The sequence below is a fragment of the Saccoglossus kowalevskii genome, chromosome 14 (assembly GCF_978046115.1).
Source record: "Saccoglossus kowalevskii chromosome 14, keSacKowa6.1, whole genome shotgun sequence".
In the NCBI taxonomy this organism is placed as follows: Eukaryota; Metazoa; Hemichordata; class Enteropneusta; family Harrimaniidae; genus Saccoglossus; species Saccoglossus kowalevskii.
The window spans coordinates 33,226,094-33,249,621 of NC_140654.1; the positions used below are offsets into that span (position 1 = coordinate 33,226,094).

General features: G+C 37.0%; 3 protein-coding genes across 3 annotated transcripts in view; 1 reads left to right on the forward strand and 2 right to left on the reverse strand.

Annotated features, from left to right (window-relative positions):
* Window positions 1-1,235: 1,235 nt before the first annotated feature.
* LOC100377264 (peptidyl-prolyl cis-trans isomerase 6-like) lies at window positions 1,236-4,216 on the reverse strand. Its single transcript, XM_002733186.4, has 4 exons — window positions 4,118-4,216; window positions 2,943-3,183; window positions 2,312-2,431; window positions 1,236-1,854 (listed from the first exon to the last, which is right to left on the reverse strand). Exons 1-4 carry the CDS (start codon window positions 4,214-4,216, stop codon window positions 1,583-1,585), a joined length of 732 nt encoding a protein of 243 aa, XP_002733232.1. The 3' UTR covers window positions 1,236-1,582.
* Window positions 4,217-5,319: 1,103 nt separating this feature from the next.
* Window positions 5,320-13,031, forward strand: LOC102805757 (alpha-tocopherol transfer protein-like). Its single transcript, XM_006814552.2, has 4 exons — window positions 5,320-5,686; window positions 7,816-8,009; window positions 11,732-11,842; window positions 12,161-13,031. Exons 1-4 carry the CDS (start codon window positions 5,320-5,322, stop codon window positions 12,401-12,403), a joined length of 915 nt encoding a protein of 304 aa, XP_006814615.2. The 3' UTR covers window positions 12,404-13,031.
* Window positions 13,032-19,547: 6,516 nt separating this feature from the next.
* Window positions 19,548-23,528, reverse strand: part of LOC102805645 (uncharacterized) — a 36,758-nt gene continuing 32,777 nt past the window's right edge. Inside the window, exon 3 of the mRNA XM_085507746.1 lies at window positions 19,548-21,569. Within this exon, the coding sequence (XP_085363872.1) occupies window positions 21,290-21,569 (280 nt within the window). The 3' untranslated portion in view covers window positions 19,548-21,289. The remainder of the gene's footprint in view (window positions 21,570-23,528) is intronic.

A 23,528-nucleotide genomic window follows, 5' to 3' on the forward strand; every position in this document is an offset into this window, starting at 1 on the left:
GTATCCATGGGACCTTGTGGGTAAATTCAGTATTCTTGGTACTTCGTGGGTGATTTCAGTATTCATGGTAGCTTGTGGGTAAATTCAGTATCTATGATACCCTGTGGCTAAATTTAGTTTCCATGGTACCTTGTGGGCAAATTCAGTATTCATGGTACCTTGTGGGTAAATTCAGTATACATGATACCTTGTGGGTAAATTCATTATCCATGGTACCTTGCGGGTAAATGCAGTATTCTTGGTAATTTGTGGGTGATTTCAGTATCCATGGTACCTTGTGGGTAAATTCCGTATTCATGGTACCTTGTGGCTAAATTCAGTATCCGTTGTACCTTGTGTCTAAATTCAGTGTGCATGGAACCTTGTGGGTAAATTCAGTATGCATGATACCTTGTGGGTAAATTCAGTATCCAGGGTACCTTGTGAGTAAATTCAGTATCCATGATACCTTGTGGGTAAATTCAGTAACCATGGTACCTTGTGATCAAATTCAGTATCCATGGTACATTGTGGGTAAATTCAGTATCCAGGGTACCTTGTGGGTAAATTCAGTATCCATAGTAGCTTGTGAGAAAATTCAGTATTAATGACACCCTGTGGCTAAATTTAGTTTTCATGGTACCTTGTGGGCAAATTCAGTATCCATGGTACCTTGTGGGTAAATTTAGTATCCATGGTACCTTGTGGGTAAATTCAGTATCCATGGTACATTGTGGGTATATTCAGTATCCGTGGTACTTTGTGAGTAAATTCAGTATCCATGTTACCTTGTGGGTAAATTCAGTATCCATGGTACCTTGTGGCTGAATTCAGTATACATGGTACCTTGTGGCTAAATTCCGTATCCAAGGTACTCTGTGGGTAAATTCAGTAACCATGGTAGCTTGTGAGTAAATTCAGTATCCATGGTACCTTGTGGGTAAATTCAGTAACCATGGTAGCTTGTGAGTAAAATCAGTATCCATGGTACCTTGTGGCTGAATTCAGTATACATGGTACCTTGTGGCTAAATTCAGTAACCATGGTAGCTTGTGAGTAAATTCAGTATCCATGCTACCTTGTGGATAAATTCAGTAACCATGGTAGCTTGTGAGTAAATTCAGTATCCTTGGTATCTTGTGGCTTAACTCGGTATTCAAAGTACCATGTGAATGAATTGAGTATCCTGGGTGACCTGTGGGGGAATTCGGTATTCAAAGTAATTTGTGGCACATTTATCTCAGGCTAAATTGGCATTTCCGATTGAAAGATTTATATTTATTCGTTTAATTACAAAAACATAGTTACAAAACAATTGTGTGTTCTGAAAATAGCAGTGAAAACCAGTCTTTTTCATCCTGTCTGTAGTATCTGGTGTATTCACCTCCAAAAGACACAAATAGATTGATTTTTTTTAGTTCAGAGTAACGAAGGGATAGTTATAGATTAGGAAATCACGGAAGGTATCTGTTCAAACATGCGAGTAACAGGGGAGATTATGTAGTGTAAAGTTTTATCAAACATTCGGCGAGACATTAATTGTGCAGTGATTATGAGTATGTCCTTCTGTCTAAACCTGTTTGGATTATAGGACAAATAGACTTTAAAGTTCATCCTTCGTGTTCTCGGTAATGAAACCTTCAACATCATCGTCGGGCTCTAATTTCACTGTCAACTTTTTCTTCATCTTAAGCTTGCCACTATTAGCGATTTCGACGTGGATCGTCGGGCGTCCCAGGTCATCAGGCAAGATGCTTTCCACTAGCTGGACGCGTTCCATACCTTTCAACACTTTGCCGAATACCACTTGCTTTCCGTTAAGCCAGTAAGTCTCTGAAGTTGTGATTAAGAACTGACATCCATTCTTAACTTTTCCTGGAAGTAAAAGTTGTGAGAGTCGTGAGTATATGGTGTATGCGAACGAGATGACGCACAAGTCGTGTTTCGCAATGATGTTTCAATAAAACCTGGTAGTGAAGTTAAATTTTAAATTAACAGATTTTCTCCCGTACGGAAGCAAAATGTGCAAAGTATGAAACAAAGCACGCCACGGTTGTATTACGACTTGTATAATTCAACGTTTCTCCCGAAAGTCAGATCGTTCAAGGGGAAATGCCGTTGAAATACAACCAGGCGTTGTGACGTATTATTTTTTTTTATATATTTTACCTAAATAAAATAAAGTTTTGCACTAAATGATGTGCCTCATGTATCAAACACATATCTGATAATTGGTCTTCTTCGCCTGAAAACTTAAGTTGAAGTTAAAATCAGTTCTAATTAAAATCGTGATGATATTTCTTATAAACAGTATCCAGATCGCGAGACTTACCGTGGTTCACCATGCTCACCCAACCGGCGCCATAATGTTCAAGTTTGAAATTTTCATCGGCAAAGTATTTTCCGAAAATACTATAAACACCAGTTCCGTTGCCATAGACAACATCGCCACCTATGAAATAGAAAATACAAATTTGAGTTGTAATTTACGTGTTCTTAATGCGCCATTGCAGACAGCGTCATTGTTGCAATAACGACGCCAACGTTACGGTTGAGGTATTGATATGTTCGGCCACGTGTATATTTGTAGGTGTGATAACGAGGCTGTGTCGAATTTGAATCCGTATAAACCCAAATCGAATCTCTCAGTATACATTCGCCAACGTCATTGACATGCCCACACACCCCTAACGTCATTGACATGCGCACACTCCCCTACCGTCATTGACATGCGCACACATCCCTAACGTCATTGACATGCGCACACATCCCTAACGTCATTGACATGCTCACATCCCTAACGTCATTGGCATGCGCACACATCCCTAATGTTATTGACAGGCGCACACATCCATAACGTCATTGACATGCGCACACATCCCTCGACAAGCTTACAATTGAAAATAAAATAAAAACACACAAAAAAACCTTATGACATGTAATATGGGACTTCTTGAACTCACCAAAGATACCAGTGCCTTTCTTAACTTTATGAATATTGGTATGCTTGTAGGTTTTCCCTTTCTTTTTGTTTGCCGCCAACCTGACAAAGTTTCGGACAGTTTTTGGGACAACATCTCCAAATAAGCCAATCACAACTTTCTGGCGGTGCGCCTGCAGTCCATTTATTAGTACATCAAGGTATACTAAATCAGTAACGTTGAGTTTCGTGAGATCTTCCTTCACTTCTGTGTTCGCATCAATCTGTAAATATAAAATATCCATGGCAATGACAGGCTGCATTTACGGGGGGAACCCGTGCAATGACAGGCTGCATTTACGGGGGGAACCCATGCAATGACAGGCTACATTTACGGGGGGAACCCATGCAATGACAGGCTGCATTTACGGGGGGAACCCATGCAATGACAGGCTGCATTTACGGGGGGAACCCATGCAATGACACAACTCTGTCTCTCGTAAAGGGTGTAATTCTACCCAACAGGTGCTTTTTCATATTTTTTACCGGAAAACCTGAAATAATCGCATGTTTTAGTGTTTATTCCATTGATTTGTCGAAATATATAGTTACTATTTCCCATTGGTATGATCTGAAATAAGTGTTAATATATGTGTCCCGTGAATACAAAGCACGAAGGCTGGTGGCGTATGTTTATCAATTCATCATTTCGCTCTATAAATAGATGTGTCAAAAATAACATGTAAAAGCAAGCAGTAGTACACACGCTAATTCGTTTATGCATTCTGTTCACTTCTAAGGATCGTACGGGGTTAAAAGAACATCTTCCTGAATTGAAACGTTTTTTTTATATTACGGATGGCATGTATAGTTTGGGTCGTCAAGACAAATGTTATGTTTTTAGCTGTAATTGACAAAAGACGCGTGACTGTCTGTTACACGTGAAAATACATTATTTTTCCCCGTTAAACATGGCCGATTAAACTTGTTCCTTGTGTCGTGTCTAAAACATGTTAACGCATGAGTGTTTATTTCGTTACATTGCGAAAGTTTCAGAACTGACTAATTACCAGCAGTGTTTGCCACATCCTAAACCGTAACAGTTTCATGTGTCAATATATACTTGTTGATCTGTCAAGTCGTAATTCTGATAATTTTGTAATAGTCAAATTAAAATTGAGCTAAAAACGTTTCGTCCATAAATAATATTTTACTCACCTCAGATTCGGTAGAGGGTAGGGAGTCATCGCCGTACACTGGATAGCTCACAACCAGCAATACAACGCACACGATTGCCAAAACACGGAGAATACCCATAGTTGGAAGATCTAATGAAACTGTAATTCTATCATAGTTGAAAACTTTATATATAGCGTGTGGGTACCGTACCGACCAATAACAAATTCCGACGTGTCCTACCCGCATGGTAAGAAAATAGTATTTTTGTTGCAGGCTGTGACCAAGTTGTGAGTGGGCCAATAATATTCGTAAATATACTCTTATTTTACTTTACACGTGAAAGGCATCAATGTACTTGCAAATTGTCATTTGACTAAGGAAACGAGTCCCACATTGAACAGAACGCGGCGCGACGACCACAGTCCTATAAGGTGAATTCATTTTGCCCCAGCAGGTACGTATATTGACCATGCCATCATATCTTGGCATAGGATAATAACTTTCATGGTTATAGTAACGGTGGCGGCTTCAAGTTGTATGTTTGTCAGCTCGTTAATGGAACAAAGCACAGGAAACAAGATATAAAACAAAAAACGATATTTAAAATAAAATTATTAATAACTGATTAACATAAAGTTGAATTTCAAACAATAGAACCAGTATAGTTATGTAGCTCTCTCTCTCCCCCTCTCTCTCTCCCCCTCCCTCTCCCCCTCTCCCCCTCTCCCCCTTGTTTGTTCTTCATAATCTCAAGATGCCACTTCATGAAAGTGAATCCGACCGTAATAGTACTGCACCTAATATTATTAATACGGCTTATTGTATAACAGACGTTTATTTCTATATTATATTGATAAGTTCATTGCCCTATTACATACTACGTCATACACCTTACAAGTTCAAAACTCAGCCTGGGAAATCTTAAAACCAATCATGTATGGCGCCGGCGAGCAGTCTTTTCCAAAAGTGTACATCATCTCTTCCGAACAATCCGTGTCCATGGGGATATGCAAATTAGGCTTTGTCAAGCACAAATGAGACGCTTATGGCTATAGCTGCCGCTCTACGGCAGATGCGTCCGGCTTCGTTAATTACTTACAAAACGTGATGTCACTTTTTATGGGAAATTATATTCTATGCGCAGTGAGACCCTGATCATTGAGTCACAGGCCACTGAATGTTCTTGTTGGAGGTTTTGTCAGCATTATCAATTTTACATATTTATAAATATTACTTGAAACATGTCTGACACATCATACGTATGTACCTTGAGTGAAAAACTCCAACAGAAAGCTAAGGACGAATTGAACGAAGATACGGCTACACGAGATGAAGCTATTGTCGCTTTACGGAACAAATTCACGGACCGATCTGATATAAAATTCCGTTCCGATTCCGCGTTTTTGTTGCGCTTTCTACGAGCAAAGAAGTTCGACGTCGACCGTGCGTTCAAGACCATGGTGAAATATTACGAAGTCAGAAGGGACTATAGGGATATTTTCGATAATTTCTTGCCGTCATCGGCAATGCCGGTGTGGAACGATGGAGTGTCCCATGTCCTACCAGATAAGGACAAAGAAGGACGTAGAGTATTGCTATATAGAGTAGGTAAGTATCGATTATTTCTGACATTACAAACAACTTAATATATTGTTTTCACGGATCTCTATATTAAATAGTGCATTGAGTACCAATCTTACAACGCGCATGCGTGGTCTGCTGAATATTACTTGTTTACTCATAAATTTAGAGAAAATTGGTAATAAATCGCATAATAATGTTCATTGCTTTATTATGTAAAATCATGGAGCTATTGTCCATGGCATCATGAAATAGCATTCTTTTGTGTGTTACAATGACATATTTTAACTTGTAACTTGTTATAATATTTTTCAAAAATCGCTATTTTTAGAACAATTCCATAGAACACAGCACTGTGTTAAATAAAAATTGTATTTTTTAAGACTTTTTAAAACTATTTTTTTAAAAATAATTCAGGACAACAAAAAGTACCTCATCATTCACAATATATATCAGCATATTTTACCAGACCACATTTTGAGATATGGCATATTATCTCTGCCATACCCCAACTTTCTAATGTCAATGTCCTTATATTACTTTGTAGTAGAATTTATTGAAAAATAAATAAATTCTGGTTATTTGCATTCATGAGTAGGCTACAACTTTAACCAATTTGATTTAATATTTATTACGTAATCTTCAAATTTAAAATTATGAAATGTGCATTGTGAAAGATCGATTACTGCCGTGTCAAATGTGGCTGAGCACAGTTGGACCTATCTGAACAAACATAAAACATAGTTCGTTAACCTTTGAGTTTTAATAGATGATACTATATATATTGGTTGTGAATAATTAATACACAGAATACATTTCATTGCTCGGAGTTTCCGTCACACATAGAACAGGGCAATAATATTTAGTCCATTGGGTCTGCTAGAAATACAACTATGTGGTCGTCTAGATGGAATCTATGTCATGTGCGCGATTGTGTCCAATCATTACAGTAATTTAAAGATCCGATTCTAAATTTACGTGGTTATATCATGCGTTTGATTGACCCGTGTACGGTTGTCGTACGTTTGTCTTAAACGGTGTGTATTGGACACCATACTGAATAAATTAAATAATTTGAATTTTTATAAAGAAAGCTGCTTTTAAAATATATTCATCTCTTGCTGTATAGTACAAGTGTCGAACTACTAGATTTATTACATATGAGGGAAAACAAACCTATGATTATTACATATGAATGTACAACATACGCAATCAGTTGCTGTACTCCAAATATAAATGTAATTATCATCATTTCACGTAAATATTCAAATTCCAGTTCAAACACTTTCAGATTAAATTAAATAATTAATTGCATAGTTCGAGAGTACTTCAATCATTCCGACTCGTTGATGCGATCAGAATTCATACCACGTATGTGTATACACCAGATATGCGCTTCGTCTCCAGGGAATGCGAGATTATTTTTTATCTGTATCGATTTTTTGACGAATGAAGCCATATGACCAACGATGAGTGGCGACTGCAACGGTACGTGTAGTCACGTGATTCAAATTACGTGATGTGTAATAGTAGAATTATACACTCACTAGTTCAGTGCATTAATTATATTTTATATTTTTTTTCTCGAATTTAAATATTTTAATATTTAAAAACTACCTTAAAAGGTAGTTTGCTACCATTAAAAAAATCAGAAATCCTCAAAGTCCAGCAAGAGGGGTTGGGTTACTGTAATGTGCAAAATTCTGAAATAAAAATGTATGGTCACCGAACTAAGTTTTCTACAAAACAACCTCGAAAAATTACCTCAAATGCGTTTTTTGAATAGTTTATATAGCAGAAATACTGTTGTTCGATGACCTATGCCCAAAAAATAATATGTGGTACGATGAAGGCTAGATATAACTCTAACGAAAAATAGGAGAATTTTGAATACTAGTATAAGTTATAATATGGAATAATCTGATTACATGAAATCTATAGTACATTTTCAAAAAATAGTCGCTTTTTAGATTATTTTGCATATGTTTTCTTGTAAAAACATTCTTCTTTCTCTGTAAAAACGTTAAATATGAATGGTGTGCATGTACGATGTGAATCATCACATACTAGTTTTGAATGATTTACTGTGATCACATATTATGTTAATGGTATCGAACTACCTTAATTAATGGTCGCAATATGTATTTAATTGACAGGGAAGTGGGATCCCAATAAATACCCTGGTTTCGATTGTATACGTGCAATACTGATGTGCATGGAAAAACTACTAGAAGACGAAGAAGTTCAAATCAACGGCATCGTATTTCTGGGGGATTATGAAGGGTTGTCAATGACACATCTCACTAACATCGGTCCGTCATTCGCCAGGAAAACTATCGATACCATTCAGGTTTGTATGACGGTATCTAGTTCGTATACACGTAAATCAACGCAGATTTGTATGACGGCATCTACTGCTCATACACCCTAAACAACGCAGGTTTGTATGACTGTTTTTAATACCTATACACCCCAATCAATGGGTTTTTTTACGGTTTCTACTACGTATACACCCGAATCAACGCAAGTTTGTATGACTGTTTCTAATAATTACACACCCGAACCAACGCAGGTCTGTATGACGGTTTCTACTACGTATATACCCCAATCAACTGTTTCTAATACTTGTACACCCGAACCAACGCAGGTCTGCATGACGGTTTCTACTACGTATATACCCCAATCAACACAAGTTTGTATGACTGTTTCTAATACTTGTACACCCGAACCAACGCAGGTCTGCATGACGGTTTCTACTACGTATATACCCCAATCAACGCAAGTTTGTATGACTGTTTCTAATACTTGTACACCCGAACCAACGCAGGTCTGCATGACGGTTTCTACTACGTATATACCCCAATCAACGTCTCTAGTATATATATATACTCAAATCAGCATGTACATGTGCGCCCAACCACCACAGGTGTGTGTATGAAAGTTTCTATTGCGTACATACCCTAATCAAATAGGTATGTGTGACGGTTTCTAGTACGTGTACACCCAATTCACTACAATTCAATTTAAATCTTTATTCCAGACTCTATACTACTAGTATTAACACACATTCAGCGGTTCATATAAAAATAAAACAAAATAAGTTAAATAGATATTTGTACATTAGGTAATTAAATAATGTCAAAGTACACATGCAGTTTATTATAAAAATGATGCCATATTCTGGATATAAGTTTTAAGACACACATCCTGAAGTCAGCCAAGCCTCGTACGATCACATTCTCCGATTTTTAATATGACATATGAATTTATAAATCAGATTTCGTAAGACAGATTGGCATCTTGGAATATTTACATTAGCAAATATTACCATTCACACAACCATTCATATATACATTAAACAGATAAGGTGACAGAATGCCACAGCATTTCGTAATCATCGTCTGGTGCATACACCACCGTGATGGTTGATTCGCAGAGAAACAATCACTTTCAGTGCATAAATACATAAATATTATTTGGTATAGCAAAACATTCTCTATAACCTTAGTAGACAGGATACCAGCAATGACTATAGGACTGTGGTTGTCTTCCCTGTTTATTTTGACAGCTTTGTTCTTAATAACAGGAACGAAAATCACAAAAATCATTTCACCTGTAACAATGTTACCCACATGTAGCAAGAATTTTGAAAATGTTCAAACTGGCAAACTTAAGATGTTCAGCATAAATTCCATCAGCACCACCCGATTTATCACTATCTAATTTGTAAATTGCATCTTGGTAAAATTCAATTTAATATTATCCAAGATTATGCAGTTAATTTGGTCTTGATAATGTTTTTTCTTCAGTACAGCAATATTGAAATCTGCAACAGTTCCATAAATGTTTGATGGTAGAGGTGTTTTACAGTTATAAACCATTTTCCCAGAAGTCATTTGTACCATTACTGTGTAGCTTTCTGGTGATTCCCTACACATAGCATTTCCATGTATATTTTTTGGTCAAATAGAGGCTTGAGCACAACACAAAATAAGAGCCTCTCTTGATAATGAGTGCAACTCAGTGACATGTTCATTCCATCCTGGTTTGTAAGCACGTTTTTTCTTTTAACTGGTAGAGTTGTTCGCTAGCTACTCACTTAAAGGGTGGTGGTCGTTGCGCCGCGCATGTGCGACATTTGTGTTGATAAACATTGATTTCCCCATAATTCAATGCGCTAATCCAAAGGAAATCACAAGTATGAGTTTTGACCTGAGCGTGACTTGGACTTATTACCACTGGCGACTCCTTCCATACCTTCCATTCACCTAACACAATACCTAATTAAAGCTTGGTAGCATCTCAGTTTATACTTTGTTTATATGAGACCCATATATCTCGCGTTTGCGTGGCGAAACGACTACCGTCCTTCAAAGTGTCACAAGACTGTAATATACTTGACATAATGGTTCAATATGTACCTTTTTTGTACTATGCACATTTATGGGCCATAACGCATCGATTGGTAGATGTACTCCTTGAAGCATTGCATCTGAGTGTGTGTACGTATTCTAGAACGTATACACCCCAACACCACATGTATGTATGGTGGTTGCAAGAATGTATACACCCCAACACCACATGTATGTATGGTGGTTGCAAGAACGTATACACCCCAACACCACATGTATGTATGGTGGTTGCAAGAACGTATACTCCCCAACACCACATGTATGTATGGTGGTTGCAAGAACGTATACACCCCAACACCACATGTATGTATGGTGGTTGCAAGAACGTATACACCCCAACACCACATGTATGTATGGTGGTTGCAAGAACGTATACACCCCAACACCACATGTATGTATGGTGGTTGCAAGAACGTATACACCCCAACACCACATGTATGTATGGTGGTTGCAAGAACGTATACACCCCAACACCACATGTATGTATGGTGGTTGCAAGAACGTATACACCCCAACACCACATGTATGTATGTATGGTGGTTGCAAGAATGTATACACCCCAACACCACATGTATGTATGGTGGTTGCAAGAACGTATACTCCCCAACACCACATGTATGTATGGTGGTTGCAAGAACGTATACTCCCCAACACCACATGTATGTATGGTGGTTGCAAGAATGTATACACCCCAACACCACATGTATGTATGGTGGTTGCAAGAACGTATACACCCCAACACCACATGTATGTATGGTGGTTGCAAGAACGTATACACCCCAACACCACATGTATGTATGGTGGTTGCAAGAACGTATACACCCCAACACCACATGTATGTATGGTGGTTGCAAGAACGTATACACCCCAACACCACATGTATGTATGGTGGTTGCAAGAACGTATACACCCCAACACCACATGTATGTATGGTGGTTGCAAGAACGTATACACCCCAACACCACATGTATGTATGGTGGTTGCAAGAACGTATACTCCCCAATTACTCGAAGTATATATGGCGGTTTCTAGTATGTATACTCCAAATCATCACAGGCATACTAAAAACAAAGATATCATTTCTGTCAAAGACCTGCCACATGTCCCTCCATTGACAAACGCTCAGAGACTAGTTTATTTCAGCCAATCATAGTGATGGTTATACTAACTTATCCCGGCTAGGGTTGCCCCGACTTGTCACATCATTCAGAAAATCTTTAAACATTTCCATTGGCATATTTAATAATAAATCTTTGTCATATTATGTTGTCACACTGACGATAAATTAAATTTAGAGGGCGGTAGTCGTGGTGTCGCGCATGTGCGACATTTGTGTTAATAAACATCGATTTTCCCACAATCCAGTGCGCTTTTCGTATGAAATCACAAGTACAAGTTTTGTCCTGAGCCCCACTTGCACTAATTATTGTCGGTGACTCCTTCAATACCGTCTAATCATGAAACAAATTATTAAATTAAATCTGCCAACTAATCTGAAAGGTTCTATTCCCAAGCGCCAAGTGAGTGAATGTCGCCACCAAGCTACACGGTAAGGTAATGTCAGCTTCAATACAATCCCATATTACGATTGTGAATATATTTTGTGTAATTATTGTCACCATGTGTTTTACTCATTATAATGTTCTTCTTCTATTTGTAGAATGCTTTTCCCATGCGTTTTAAAGCATCTCATTATGTTAATGAACCCAAGTTGTTTGAGGCAGCATTTGCGTTCTTTAAACCATTCCTTAACGACAAACTAAAAAAACGGGTAAGTTAAAACAAATACGTGATTCTGACGTAGTGGGCGTATTTGAACAAATAATCAAAATATCGGTTCAGATATTTGTTTTTCTGTTTTAAATTACGTAATGCTTCATTTGTCCGAGTACTTCATCAAATCAATATTTAATGACTTATACACTCTTTTGTAACGAGTAAATTGATTGAATATTTAAATCTATACTACATTCTGAGTGAATGTATGACGTGTATTTCATAATTGTTAGTTTCGTGAAAACTTTCAGATATCAAATCATAATGTCTCAAAAAGATGGCTTCTCAGATACTCACTGTGCTTGTTCTGTAGGTTATCTTTCATGGTGACGATATGGACAGTTTGCATAGTCACGTACCTGTTGATATACTACCCTCTGACTATGGTGGCAGCAAACCGACATTTGATAACACGCAGTGGGTACAAGAGATGCTAGCATCTGAGAAACTGTTTAAAGACAACAACGAATACGGTCTTCCACCAAAACGTAGCTTGCGAACGAGGCTAAGTAATGGTTCAGATGACTCTAACGGCGGTCACGACGGGTCATTCTAATTCTAAATTGAACAATGCATCAACTCATTTTCTCTTCTATAATATGAAACTCTTACTCTCGGTAACTTTGAGATTTGCTGAGACCTAATCGGACCTCACATTTAGATCATTTGCCACAATTCAAGCAAGATAATCACACATTTAATCCGAAGAACTTAATCTTTTAGACCAAACTTCGTGGAATGTACATTTTATCACAATCGCCGATGATGGCGTGATGCACCACAATTCACGGCCCTCTATAGAAGAACCGTGGAAGTGAAGAACGATAACAAACAGACATCTGAAATCGTTGAGAAAAGTTAAGAATCGGGATAATCTGTGTTCTATCATTAAAACAAAACACAAATTTTCAAATAGTTTAGCTAGATTTTACTTTTTGTGGCGGGCATAGCACAGGCGGGCATAGCACAGGCGGCTTAAACTGAAGTGTAGTAAGATTACATGCCGCGAGATGCACAATTTTAAAGCAATTTTAATAAAAACTCCCTTTTTTCTGAATTTTGAAGATTATATACTAACATTCTTATAAATTAAACTCCCTGTCCTCATTTTAAATTAACAATGGATCTATACATGTACACACTGATTTAGTTCATTGAAAAATAAATACCAACTTTGTCATAAACTATATAGTGATTATGCAAGTTAGCAGATGCATCTGATTACAGCATCCTACAATAAGTTTAATTTTCAATAGTTTCTAAACCTTTTGTCCGCTTGTTTTTGAAATTTTCGGATTATCATCAGCTAGTTATTTCTCCTCAGAATGACGTCATCATTTCAAGATGATATATACATTAGAACAGAAAGAATAATGTAACACTCGCTAAATGTGTATTTTTTGGTAAAACATCAAAATAACTCATTTTCATTGTACCTCTTTCCACAAGAACGAAACATGATACTTTATAACGTTAAGTGCACACTGATATGGTCGCTAGGCGTTGGTGAGACTCGAACTCACCAATGATTATTGTCATTTAATGGGTGGATGTAGGTTTGTCATTTGATGGGTGGATGTATGTTTGTCATTCCATGGGTGGATGTAGGTTTGTCATTTGATGGGTGGATGTATGTTTGTCATTTGATGGGTGGATGTATGTTTGTCATTTGATGGGTGGATGTAGGTTTGTCATTTGATGGGTGGATGTAGGTTTGTCATTTGATGGGTGGATGTAGGTTTGTCATTTGATGGGTGGATGTAGGTTTGTCATTTGATGGGTGGATGTAGGTTTGTCATTTGATGAGTAGATGTAGGTTTGTCATTTGATGGGTGGATGTAGGTTTGTCATTTGATGGGTGGATGTAGGTTTGTCATTTGATGGGTGGATGTAGGTTTGTCATTTGATGGGCGGATGTAGGTTTGTCATTTGATGGGTGGATGTAGGTTTGTCATTTGATGGGTGGATGTAGGTTTGTCATTTGATGGGTTGATGTAGGTTTGTCATTTGATGGGTGGATGTAGGTTTGTCATTTGATGGGTGGATGTAGGTTTGTCATTTGATGGGTAGATGTAGGTTTGTCATTTGATGGGTGGATGTAGGTTTGTCATTTGATGGGTGGATGTAGGTTTGTCATTTGATGGGTGGGTGTAGGTTTGTTATTGGATAGGTTGATGTAGGTTTGTCATTTGATGGGTGGATGTAGGTTTGTCATTTGATGGGTGGGTGTAGGTTTGTTATTGGATAGGTTGATGTAGGTTTGTCATTTGATGGGTGAATGTAGGTTTGTCATTTGATGGGTGGATGTAGGTTTGTCATTTGATGGGTGGGTGTAGGTTTGTTATTGGATAGGTTGATGTGGGTTTGTCATTTGATGGGTGGATGTAGGTTTGTCATTTGATGAGTGGATGTAGGTTTGTCATTTGATGGGTGGATGTAGGTTTGTCATTTGATGGGTGGATGTAGGTTTGTCATTTGATGGGTGGATGTAGGTTTGTCATTTGATGGATGGAGGTAGGTTTGTCATTTGATGGGTGGATGTAGGTTTGTTATTGGATGGGTGGATGTAGGTTTGTTATTGGATAGGTTGATGTGGTTTGTCATTAGATGGGTTGATGTAGGTTTGTCATTCGATGGGTGGATGCATGTTTGTCATTTGATGGGTGGATGTAGGTTTGTCATTTGATGGGTGGATGTAGGTTTGTCATTTGATGGGTGGATGTAGGTTTGTCATTTGATGGGTGGATGTAGGTTTGTCATTTGATGGGTGGATGTAGGTTTGTCATTTGATGGGTGGATGTAGGTTTGTCATTTGATGAGTGGATGCATGTTTGTCATTTGATGGGTGGATGTAGGTTTGTCATTTGATGGGTGGATGTAGGTTTGTCATTTGATGGGTGGATGTAGGTTTGTCATTTGATGAGTGGATGTAGGTTTGTCATTTGATGAGTGGATGTAGATTTGTCATTTGATGGGTGGATGTAGGTTTGTCATTTGATGGGTGGATGTAGGTTTGTCATTTGATGGGTGGATGTAGGTTTGTCATTTGATGGGTGGATGTATGTTTGTCATTTGATGAGTGGATGTAGGTTTGTCATTTGATGAGTAGATGTAGGTTTGTCATTTGATGGGTGGATGTAGGTTTGTCATTTGATGGGTGGATGTAGGTTTGTCATTTGATGGGTGGATGTAGGTTTGTCATTTAATGGGTGGATGTAGGTTTGTCATTTGATGGGTGGATGTAGGTTTGTCATTTGATGAGTAGATGTAGGTTTGTCATTTGATGGGTGGATGTAGGTTTGTCATTTGATGGGTGGATGTAGGTTTGTCATTTGATGGGTGGATGTAGGTTTGTCATTTGATGAGTGGATGTAGGTTTGTTATTGGATGGGTGGATGTAGGTTTGTTATTTGATGGGTGGATGTAGGTTTGTTATTGGATGGGTGGATGTAGGTTTGTTATTGGATAGGTTGATGTGGGTTTGTCATGAGATGGGTTGATGTGGGGTTGTTATTATATAGGTTGATGTGGGTTTGCCATCAGATAAGTGGATGTGGGTTTGTCATTGCATGAGTAGATGTGGATTTGTCATTAGATAGTTGGATGTGGGTTTGTAATTGGACTGGTTGACGTGGGTTCATCATTGGATGGGTGGATGTGGGTTTGTCATTGAATTGGCAGACGTGGTTTGTCATTGCATGAGTAGATGTGGGTTTGTCATTAGATGGGTGGATGTGGGTTTGTAATTGGACTGGTTGACGTGGGTTCATCATTGGATGGGTGGATGTGGGTTTGTCATTGGATTGGCAGACGTGGTTTGTCATCAAATGGCTTGATGTGGGTTTGTCATTAGATAGTTGGATGTGGGTTTGTCATCAGATAGGTGGATGTGGGTTTGTCCATGCATGAGTAGATGTGGGTTTGTCATTGGACTGGTTGATGTGGGTTCATCATTGGACGGGTGGATGTGGGCTTGTCATTGGATGGGTAGATGTGGTTTGTCAATGCATGAGTAGATGTGGGTTTGTCATTGGATTGGTTGATGTGGGTTCATCATTGGACGGGTGGATGTGGGCTTGTCATTGGATGGGTAGATGTGGTTTGTCAATGCATGAGTAGATGTGGGTTTGTCATTGGATTGGTTGATGTGGGTTTGTCATTGGATTGGTTGATATGGGTTTGTCATTGGGTTGGTTGATGTGGGTTTGTCATTGGATTGGTTGATATGGGTTTGTCATTGGATTGGTTGATATGGGTTTGTCATTGGATTGGTTGATGTGGGTTTGTCATTGGATTGGTTGATGTGGGTTTGTCATTGGATTGGTTGATATGGGTTTGTCATTGGATTGGTTGATGTGGGTTTGTCATTGGATTGGTTGATGTGGGTTTGTCATTGGATTGGTTGATATGGGTTTGTCATTGGATTGGTTGATATGGGTTTGTCATTGGATTAGTTGATGTGGGTTTGTCATTGGATTGGTTGATATGGGTTTGTCATTGGATTGGTTGATATGGGTTTGTCATTGGATTGGTTGATGTGGGTTTGTCATTGGATTGGTTGATGTGGGTTTGTCATTGGATTGGTTGATATGGGTTTGTCATTGGATTGGTTGATATGGGTTTGTCATTGGATTGGTTGGTGTGGGTTTGTCATTGGATTGGTTGATGTGGGTTTGTCATTGGATTGGTTGATACGGGTTTGTCATTGGATTGGTTGATGTGGGTTTGTCATTGGATTGGTTGATATGGGTTTGTCATTGGATTGGTTGATATGGGTTTGTCATTGGATTGGTTGATATGGGTTTGTCATTAGATGGATGGAGGTGGGTTTGTCATTGGATTGGTTGATATGGGTTTGTCATTGGATTGGTTGATATGGGTTTGTCATTGGATTGGTTGATGTGGGTTTGTCATTGGATTGGTTGATGTGGGTTTGTCATTGGATTGGTTGATATGGGTTTGTCATTGGATTGGTTGATGTGGGTTTGTCATTGGATTGGTTGATATGGGTTTGTCATTGGATTGGTTGATGTGGGTTTGTCATTGGATTGGTTGATATGGGTTTGTCATTGGATTGGTTGATGTGGGTTTGTCATTGGATTGGTTGATGTGGGTTTGTCATTGGATTGGTTGATGTGGGTTTGTCATTGGATTGGTTGATATGGGTTTGTCATTGGATTGGTTGATGTGGGTTTGTCATTGGATTGGTTGATATGGGTTTGTCATTGGATTGGTTGATATGGGTTTGTCATTGGATTGGTTGATATGGGTTTGTCATTGGATTGGTTGATGTGGGTTTGTCATTGGATTGGTTGATGTGGGTTTGTCATTGGATTGGTTGATGTGGGGTTGTCATTAGGTGGATGAGAGTAGGTTTGTCATTGGATGGATGGAGGTGGGTTTGTCATTGGATTTGTTGATATGGGTTTGTCATTGGATTGGTTGATGTGGGTTTGTCATTGGATTGGTTGATATGGGTTTGTCATTGGATTGGTTGATATGGGTTTGTCATTGGATTGGTTGATGTGGGTTTGTCATTGGATTGGTTGATATGGGTTTGTCATTGGATTGGTTGATATGGGTTTGTCATTGGATTGGTTGATGTGGGTTTGTCATTGGATTGGTTTATATGGGTTTGTCATTGGATTGGTTGATGTGGGTTTGTCATTGGATTGGTTGATATGGGTTTGTCATTGGATTGGTTGATATGGGTTTGTCATTGGATTGGTTGATGTGGGTTTGTCATTGGATTGGTTGATGTGGGGTTGTTATTGGATTGGTTGATGTGGGGTTGTTATTAGGTGGATTAGAGTAGGTTTGTCATTGGATGGATGGAGGTGGGTTTGTCATTGGATGAGCAGATGTGGGTTTGTCAATGCATGAGTAGATGTGGGTTTGTCATTGGATTGGTTGATGTGGGTTTGTCATTGGATTGGTTGATGTGGGTTTGTCATTGGATTGGTTGATGTTTGTCATTAGGTGGATGAGAGTAGGTTTGTCATTGGATGGATGGAGGTGGGCTTGTCATTGGATGAGTAGATGTGGGTTTGTCAATGCATGAGTAGATGTGGGTTTGTCATTGGATTGGTTGATGTGGGTTTGTCATTGGATTGGTTGATGTTTGTTTGTCATTGGATGGATGGAGGTGGGTTTGTCATTGGATGAGTGGATAAAATTTCAGTAACTTTCAATGCTGTCCTCTATAGTTGTCATTTAACTTGTTTTGTTGTGTATAATTCAAGTTCTGTTTAGTTTTACCATTTCAAGAGTGATGAGTGTTATAGTAAACTCTGAATGAATGACAAGGTGGTAAATTGATTATGATCTTGCTGATTTTTCAGTGTCATGTAGTGCTCCCTCACCAATGAGGTTACTGCTGAGGTTACCTATTTACATTACTATTACTTCTAAACCTACGGTACTTAGAATTCAACAATATGAATAATACACTGTACTTTATCAACATAACAGCACCTGTTTTATCATCACCAAGTGAATCTGTACTTGCCTTAATTGCTATCTTCCTTTATATCATTACGGCAAAGTTAGAACTCGTACAACTTAGAGAATGTACAACATACTTGTTATACAGGAACTAAGCAGAGAACCTCTCCAGTCCCCCCCCCCTCGTTTCACACACACACACACATATGCTGTGACTTTATTGATGTATAAGTGTTACAGTCAAAATGTCACACATACAATGTATGCACTTATGCATGTGTCATATGACATTCTGTCCCCAAGTGTTATATCAAACCATGTTATAAGACAATGCTGCAACAGGACTAAAGATTAGTGAATCATTTATTTAAAGATGACCATAATACTGCGACTTCCTTCTGATAACTGCTTTATCTATTTTTGCTAATATTATATGGGGACATGTCTCACAGTATATTTGCATAGTCTCTTTTTTATTTTTTGGTGTTTTTTCAATAAAATAAAATATCATGGGAGTGTGTTGATGGTGAAAGCTGGGTTACCGCGAAATAAACAATATTTCACGGTAACCCAACTTTCACTATTTATATTATATTAGCATATTTTATTTTATTAAAAAAACAAAACAAAAAAATAAATAAGAGACTGTCAAGTCTAGTCTCATAGCTACTTGATTTGTGAACAAAATTTCAAATCTCTATTTGTAGGAAATAGTCTTTATGACTTCTTGAAAACAACTAGCCCAATTATTTGAGATATTTATGGACTGAACACACAATTGATATCAAATATGCTCAGTTTTCCATTCCCACCACTGACCCATTAATGTTATGGATACAGTGAAACATTTTGTGCACCATAATTCTTTTCAAGTATTTTTGTATGATATTATAGATAATTCTAGACTAAGTGCACATAAGTTCATATTGGCTACACACTTGATCAAAACTTGGGAAAAAAATAATTATGCTGGGTTTATTTTGTGATATTGACCCAAATTAACTTTGGTGTTCAAAGGATTCAAAGGATTCGCCGAATCATGGTAACAACATCACGTTATTGTGTATTCAAGGGTTGAAGCAGAAGGGTGGTCACCTGCACACGCGTATGTGCAAAGTCCCAAGCGACAATAACAACACACGCTAACAACGCAAAGGCTCATGGGTAGACACTTGTTTGTAAACAATGACACACTATGCGCAGGTGACGAATCCCCCGCTTTAATCTTTCAAGAACATACTACACAACACATCACATGAACTCTAAATCATATTTATTTACTTGATAACAATTATCAAAATTAAAAATCTCTTGATTAATTTTACAATTTCCATCTTCAAAATATTTTAAACATCATCTGAGCTTTTTATCTTTCAAGTAAAACAATTCCATAATCAGTAAAATAAAAGTAAAGACAATATCAGCTATTGCATTGCACTAATAATATGTGTATGAATTACACAAATTTGAGCTTTTTTTTTTTCCTAATATTCTCCCATGTGCTATGAGTTGTAACTCATACAGTATAAAAATCTAAAAACGGTGAAAAATGGAATAATAATAATAATATATAAATTCTTTGTGAAATACTATTATATATAAAGAAACTAAAAATAAAGTAATAATAACTACATGCAGACTGTACAGGATATATGGTTTTTTTAGCACTTTAAACATTTTATAATTAGGCCAAACAAAAAATAGGTTTTGCTTTTCGTCTTCATTCACATCAACCTGTATCCATTTTTTTGCAATTTTGTTTAAAGTATGCCAAGTAGAACAGAGAAATGTTTGTTTTCTGTTTCAGAGGACATTTTGTTGATCAAAATTCAAAGCATTATATCAAATAACGCATATCTTCTTCTTGTGACATTAAATAATCTCAATACTAAAAAAAAAAATTTAAAACCACTTTACAGCATAATTTTTCCAATTTTCCCCAACAATGTAGAGAAGCAAAACCTTACTTTGGCTTTTACTAAAAAGCATTCTTATAATTTATAACTGCTTATAATGCAACACCATAAAATATGCCTGATATTCAAAATGAAATGTAAATATGATGAGAAATGGGGGTGGGGAGGGAAGGGGGGGTTGTAATTCCCACAAATGACCAACCAAATTAGTACACTTAAGCATGTCTATAATAGTAGACAAATGGAATGGTCTACAATGGCTGCACCCCCAACATATAAATGGAATGGTCTACAATGGCTGCACCCCCAACATATAAATGGAATGGTCTACAATGACTGCAATAATCCATCATAATAGTATACAGAATAAAATCACTAAACAATCATAAAATAAATCACTGAATGACAAAGATAACTTCCTTCTTACTCACTGATTCTACCCCCACCCATTATAATAAAACAGACTTTGCAATGTTCATTGCCTTGCCTTGGAATAATCCATTATGTAATAGGAGACACAGGAATGTGGTGCAGGGTGAATGGAATGATTCAGGTCTGCGTGTAATCACAACTATCATTGGAAGAAAAACCAAATACAATATATACAAGATTTAAAAAAAAAAAACTTTCAAAAAACAATGGCAGCATTTGAATAATCTTTGCATTACATAATTATTTATTAGATTTAATCAACAACTTTTCAAATATAACTTTTAAGTAACAATATGAAAAAGACTTGCATAGTACACGGTCCCTCTATGATAGATGGAGTGTGCATAGTATAAATAAGAAGTGCATATCTAAAGTACATATACAGCACTAAACTTTTGTAGAGACTACCCTGTTCTAATAATATATTCTACTGGTCTTTAATTCTGAAATTATACAATTATGTCATCACCGTAATATGAAATAGGGTTTTGTAATTACAATGTCATGGATGCTATGAACTCCCAGCATGCACTGCAGTCTTTCAATAAAAACATTCTGCTCACAAATCAAATGTTCACTTGCCTGAAGAGGGCGCTCTTCAATGCTGGCATTACCCGTACCCTGATTCCACAACTTTCACAGGTGGCAGCCTAAACGGTTCGCTCGTTGTGAGTTAGGCTGTGTCTACGAAGATCGCAGTTACGACGAAAGACTTTACCGCAGTGTTCACAGTTATATGGTTTGATGTCAGTGTGGGTTAACAGATGGGTCTTTAGATTGCTACGCTGGTTAAAGGTACGACCACATGTTGGGCACTTATGAGGAGACTCTTGCATGTGAAGAGTCTTGTGTACTGCTAAGGTACGTGATTGACAGAATCCTTTGCCACATTCTTGACACTTGAAAGGCTTCTCCTTAGAGTGGATATATCTATGGGAAAGGTAACGATAAAATTGTTACTTTGCTTAAATAAAAATGTAATTTATTTTAATAATTTAACTAAAACCTAACACCAGTAGTTTTTCATATTCAATAACTGAGTTAGAGGCCTTAACAAACTAGCATGAAAACTGAATCCAGATATTCAGAACACTAATGTTTCATTTTACCAAACTAATCCGGGACACACAGAGTCTCCATGGAAACTACAGCCATCACAAACCGTAATGCACCATGGGAAATAAAAACATACATGTATACTGATAATATCAAAGAACTATCCGTCAAAATAAGCAAATCAACACTACTTGATATGCACATTTCCGGTGCTTATCACAACAGATAACAGTGCTGAAGAAAAAAAAAACTCCTTTGAACACTAAATATACTGCGATAACCCAACGACAAACAACTAACCCATATCTATGATTGGCAGCACTATCTCTCTATATCGGTAATGGCAAGGTTTCCTAATTTACTGATACTATACCATAACATTTAAACAGAAACAAACGATTGTTTGTTGAATTCCAAAACTCAATGGGTCTTATTTAGAAACTAAAACTAACAACACCACCTGGTCAGTTTGGGTTTAAGTCTAGAATGATTAGGTCGTGATGATGTAATGAGAAATAATTCATAATAAACTACAGTATTAGTCAATAACTATAGACTTACAATAAAAGCACATAATATAAGCCAAAATGTACATTTGGGTCAATGCATGTCATTTTTAATCTTTTGATTTCAATACAGTGACAGAATGTCAGTCTGTAATGGCACAGTGTTGCAGTGACAGAACGTGAAAGAACATCACTCTGTAATTAATTAATTTAATTTTAGCCAACAGTATGTCACTTTTTTGTTCACTGTCAATCTAAAAAAAAATTAAAAAATATATTGTATGCAAAAACTGATGATTTAACATCAGTTACGACAGTATACTAAAACTGTTGTAATATTTCTTGGTAACAACAAATACCTTGGAAAGTATATATCGAATTAAACTGAACACAAACTAGGAAACAACAAATATTTCCTTGCCATAGAAAGTAAAACTTGACATTGTTACACAGTAATTACAATTAATACAATAACCCAATATTTGTTTATAACCATCTTCATTGTTACATAAAAAGCCACATGTGTGAAAAACCCCAATTTTTAATGAATGGTAACAATACATATATCCATGATAATTACATGTCAAATTGTGATCAAATTAATTTGTAACTAACATTTTATAATTAACATTTGTTATTAAGCTATCTACCAAGTAGATTCATTTATTTATCAAAAAAATCTGTTAGACTTGTTTTAATCTTTTGGTTTATTAAATTTTCAACAAAGACGGGAGCTAAGTTTGAATGATGACATCATCACTGTTGATTGGCAGATATAGTCAAGTGGGTAAATAAGATATCTACTATAAATAGCTTGTTCAATTTAAGATTGACAAGCCATGTCAAAACTTGTCATCATGATATGGTACCTCATAGTTTAAACAATGTTTTTTTTTACTATAATTCAAGACATGTTTCTATACATGTAGAAACAAACAAAACAAAATTTACTTTTTATGATCACTTTTTCTATTTTTTTATTTCTATTATATTTAGGAGAAGTTTAAGCCACAAAGTTTTTTCCACAGGCTAGAACTAAAATGTTAATCATTAGTTCAGAAGCAGCCAGGGTGTGGCAGTGCTGGTTTGTTTTGATGATAAACTACAAGAGACAAGATAAGTAAGATGACACTGATTACTTTGAGTTCCCTGAGATCACAGGCATTTGACATAAAATAGGGATGAATACATTACAACAATTTTCTGTTTCTTCAGTTTCATAAGTGCCAATTATTAACTATTTTGACAAATTGTCAAGTTTTTCTCTAGCGTGAAATATTTATTTGGAGAAAAACTGCCTAAAATTTCATAAAAAACTATGTTAAAG